Source organism: Coregonus lavaretus (genome assembly GCF_964263955.1).
Source record: "Coregonus lavaretus genome assembly, chromosome: 13".
Taxonomy (NCBI): Eukaryota; Metazoa; Chordata; class Actinopteri; order Salmoniformes; family Salmonidae; genus Coregonus; species Coregonus lavaretus.
Window position 1 is genome coordinate 5,991,003 of NC_140000.1, and position 4,268 is coordinate 5,995,270.

Here is a 4,268-nt window from a genome sequence, read left to right on the forward strand (position 1 = left end):
TGAATGCATCCAACTAGTATTTATTACTTCTCAACTAGAAATACCACCTTCCTCACTTGGTTATGAACACAGCATTACATCAACTGTCGATCCTTGATAATGGCGCCAATGAGAACAAAGAGGGGGAGTATCCTAAGTTTAAAAGTGGGGTATTAATCATCTCATTGGTTGACCTGTATTTAATGACCACGCAATCCTGACCAATTACAACTACCACCAAGCCATATTATGTAAATTAGGGTTGTCCCTGTTGAATGGCGCAATAGCTGGCCAATAGTATGATTAAAAACAGAGAGACTTAATATTTATGTCAAAGAAGGCGTGTCTTAGAAAGGGGGTTGGGTGCGAGGTAACATGGTGGTTTAGTTATCGCCTATCAGCCATAGACAGAAGAAGGTTGGAGTGACTGAGAGCTTGAGTGTTCGGCTTTTTATTTTCAGTTTTCCTTTGTTTTTTAGCTTTCGTTTGTCTTCAAAATGGAGATGGAGAAGAGGATCAGTTTGGAGTTGAGGAATAAGACCCCAGCCGAGGTATAGTATTATGTATTTATTTATTTATTTCCGAATGCATTTTGTGAAGGATGACGACTCAACCATGGATGCGAAATGACGATGCTCGATACTCTTTAGCTAGCTACGTTATAGTATATAACTGGCGTGCCAACAAAATATCTGATAATAAATCACATATGGGTGGTTACTACAAAGAGGATGCGATAGAAATCGATTCTGACTAAAATGGGATCAGACTCTTGATGGTGGCGCGACTTGCTCTGGCTGAGTTAGCGCTACCAAGGGCATCAGCTAGCTAGCTACATGTAGCTAGCGCCAATGCTGGCTAGCTAGACTCCTAACCAGTATTTAGTTAATGGAGTTCATGTTTTCCCAACCCAAATAATGGCGATGTTAAGAATTAGCAAACACTATTGGTAGCCAACATGGACTGTAGTAGCCTAGCTAGTTAGCCAGCAATGCCCTCTCATAAATTATCCCGGACCCTGGACTTGCTAGCGTAGAGCCGACCAGCTCCACGAGTTGTTTTGAAGAACACAATAATAATAATATAATATGCGATTTAGCAGACGCTTTTATCCAAAGCGACTTACAGTCATGCGTGCATAAATTTTTTTCCGGGGATCGAACCCACTATTTTTTTCCGGGGATCGAACCCACTACCTTGGCGTTACAAGCGCCGTGCTCTACCAGCTGAGCTACAGAGGACCACGGAGTTATAATAATAATAATATGCCATTTAGCAGACGCTTTTATCCAAAGCGACTTACAGTCATGCGTGCATACATTTTTTTGTGTATGGGTGGTCCCGGGGATCGAACCCACTACCTTGGCGTTACAAGCGCCGTGCTCTACCAGCTGAGCTACAGAGGACCACGTTTGTTTGCGCATACTGAATCAAACTGGCTTGTGTGAAAGTAGTGTTTACTTGGTATTTTGAACAGCGAGCTAACTGAATTTGCGTTCTCCGCAAATACAAGGTTATCAATCACATAGCTAGTTACAATATGCGCCCGCGTGGCGTTTTGCAAGATAAAGTTGTGCCGAATGCCGCCCATCGTTGTGCGGATAATAACTATGTAGCCTGGTGTTATTCAACACTTCTTCGTGGATCAAATGTTGCATCGGTCGATACGAAGTGCTATGAAAGTGTTGGCCAATTGCTGCACGCTGGGCCGTTGACTTTGGAAGGGATATGAATAGCACATGATACATTTAAACCTAAAAAAGAAATGTTACTTTATGGCTAGCTAACTAGGTCCGCTAGTGTTACTTTGTAGTTAGATATCGTTGCTTGCTGTAGTTCGCGCAGTAACAATTAATGACTATTCTCTGACTGGGGATAGTGACCTCGCGCACTCTATGATCATGAGCTAACTTTAGTATGATGAGGTGGAGTAAAAAGAAGGATGTTGACATTCTCAAGCGTAGTTCAAAACTAATACTAGTATGCTACGTCCTAAACGGGCATTTATTAATATTCTCTATTTCTTGCCCATTATAGCAACACGTTCATAAAAACAAACTCGGTGATTCTGTATCATTTACCAGTAATTCAAATTGTTCCACAGGTGGCTGAGCTGGTGGTGGACAACTGTCGGTCCAGTGATGGAGAGGTGGAAGGGCTGTCAGATGACTACAAGGAGCTGGAGTTTCTCAGCATGGTCAACGTGGGGCTCACCTCCCTGGCTAAGCTGCCCTCACTGCCCAAACTGCTCAAGGTGAGCAACATCTTCGGTCCATGGCCATATTTTGCCACGGGTCATGGAGAGGTTCAAATGGTTCACCCACAGTTTTGAATATTTAATACAAGTAAAATGTATTAATCAGTGTGTAGCTACATACTATAGTAGTCAGTTGGAGAACGTGTAAGATTTTAAGCCACATTTATTTGTTGACTATGTACTCTATAATACTTGTGAAAATAGTATTTTTTCAGATGAATCACTGTCTGTCCTCTTCAGCTGGAGATCAGTGATAACATGATCGTTGGAGGTCTGGACCAGCTGTCTGAGAAGTGTCCCAACCTGACCTACCTCAACCTGAGCGGGAACAAGATTAAGGAGCTCAGCACTGTGAAGCCTCTGGTAAGGGAACCCCCATAAACACACCTGGTAGACCCAACAAAGTACTGTCCCCTTAATGGATTCCAACCACAATCATTATTACAGCATCACGTTGTGATTGCAGCAAAATCTGAAGAACCTGAAGAGTCTGGACCTGTACAGCTGTGAGATCACCACTCTGGAGGACTACAGGGAGAGTGTCTTTGAGCTGCTGCCACAGGTCACCTTCCTGGACGGGTACGACCACGAAGACAACGAAGTGCCAGACTCAGAGGCTGACGATGGTGAGCAACGACAGGGCTGGGAGGGGACGTACTGGGGGCTGGGAGGGGACGGACTGGGGAAAGGCTGAGGGCTGGGAGGTAAGACTTGAGACTTGTTCCCTTATCCTAGAGCATTACAAAGAATTAACCCATTGTTGTCCTCTCCACAGATGACAACGAGGGTCTAGACTCAGAGGCTGACGATGGTGAGCAACACAGGGCTGGGAGGGGCCGGACTGAGGAAAGGCGTGGAGGAAAGACTTAAGACGTGTGCCCTCGTCCTAGAGCATTACAAAGAATGAACCCAATGTTGTCCTCCCCACAGATGATGATGACGACCACACAGCCGGCCCCACCAGAGATGGGGACGATGATGAGGATGAGGATGATGAGGGTTCAGAGGGCGAAGAGGTGGGACTGTCCTACCTGATGAAGGATGGCATTCAGGTAATCATTCATCCAAACCCATGTGCAGCTAACAATCCCAGTCCCTTAGAGGATACACACCAGACAGTCCCTTAGAGGATACAGTGGGGGAAAAAAAGTATTTAGTCAGCCACCAATTGTGCAAGTTCTCCCACTTAAAAAGATGAGAGAGGCCTGTAATTTTCATCATAGGTACACGTCAACTATGACAGACCAATTGAGAGAGAAAAATCCAGAAAATCATATTGTAGGATTTGTAATGAATTGATTAGCAAATTATGGTGGAAAATAAGTATTTGGTCAATAACAAAACTTTCTCAATACTTTGTTATATACCCTTTGTTGGCAATGACACAGGTCAAACGTTTTCACACACTGTTGCTGGTATTTTGGCCCATTCCTCCATGCAGAGCTCCTCTAGAGCAGTGATGTTTTGGGGCTGTCGCTGGACAACACGGACTTTCAACTCCCTCCAAAGATTTTTTATGGGGTTGAGATCTGGAGACTGGCTAGGCCACTCCAGGACCTTGAAATGCTTCTTACGAAGCCACTCCTTCGTTGCCCGGGCGGTGTGTTTGGGATCATTGTCATGCTGAAAGACCCAGCCACGTTTCGTCTTCAATGCCCTTGCTGATGGAAGGAGGTTTTCACTCAAAATCTCACGATACATGGCCCCATTCATTCTTTCCTTTACACAGATCAGTCGTCCTGGTCCCTTTGCAGAAGAACAGCCCCAAAGCATGATGTTTCCACCCCCATGCTTCACAGTAGGTATGGTGTTCTTTGGATGCAACTCAGCATTCTTTGTCCTCCAAACACGACGATTTGAGTTTTTACCAAAAAGTTCTATTAGTGGGTAAGAGCGTTGTGCCAGTAACCGAAAGGTCGCTGGTTCTAATCCCCGAGCCGACTAGGTGAAAAATCTGTCGATGTGCCCTTGAGCAAGGCACTTAACCCTAATTGCTCCTGTAAGTCGCTCTGGATAAGAGCGTCTGCTAAAT

The 4,268-nt window shown here is 44.8% G+C and overlaps 1 protein-coding gene across 1 annotated transcript; it reads left to right on the top strand.

Moving 5' to 3' along the window:
- Positions 1 to 354: 354 nt before the first annotated feature.
- On the top strand, positions 355 to 3,363 carry LOC311139317 (putative acidic leucine-rich nuclear phosphoprotein 32 family member C; the record flags this gene model as incomplete). The annotated part of the gene is made up of 6 exons (XM_084174196.1): positions 355 to 530; positions 2,084 to 2,233; positions 2,477 to 2,599; positions 2,703 to 2,862; positions 3,012 to 3,047; positions 3,167 to 3,363. Exons 1-6 carry the CDS (start codon positions 477 to 479, stop codon positions 3,361 to 3,363), a joined length of 720 nt encoding a protein of 239 aa, XP_084030322.1. The 5' UTR covers positions 355 to 476.
- Positions 3,364 to 4,268: the final 905 nt, after the last annotated feature.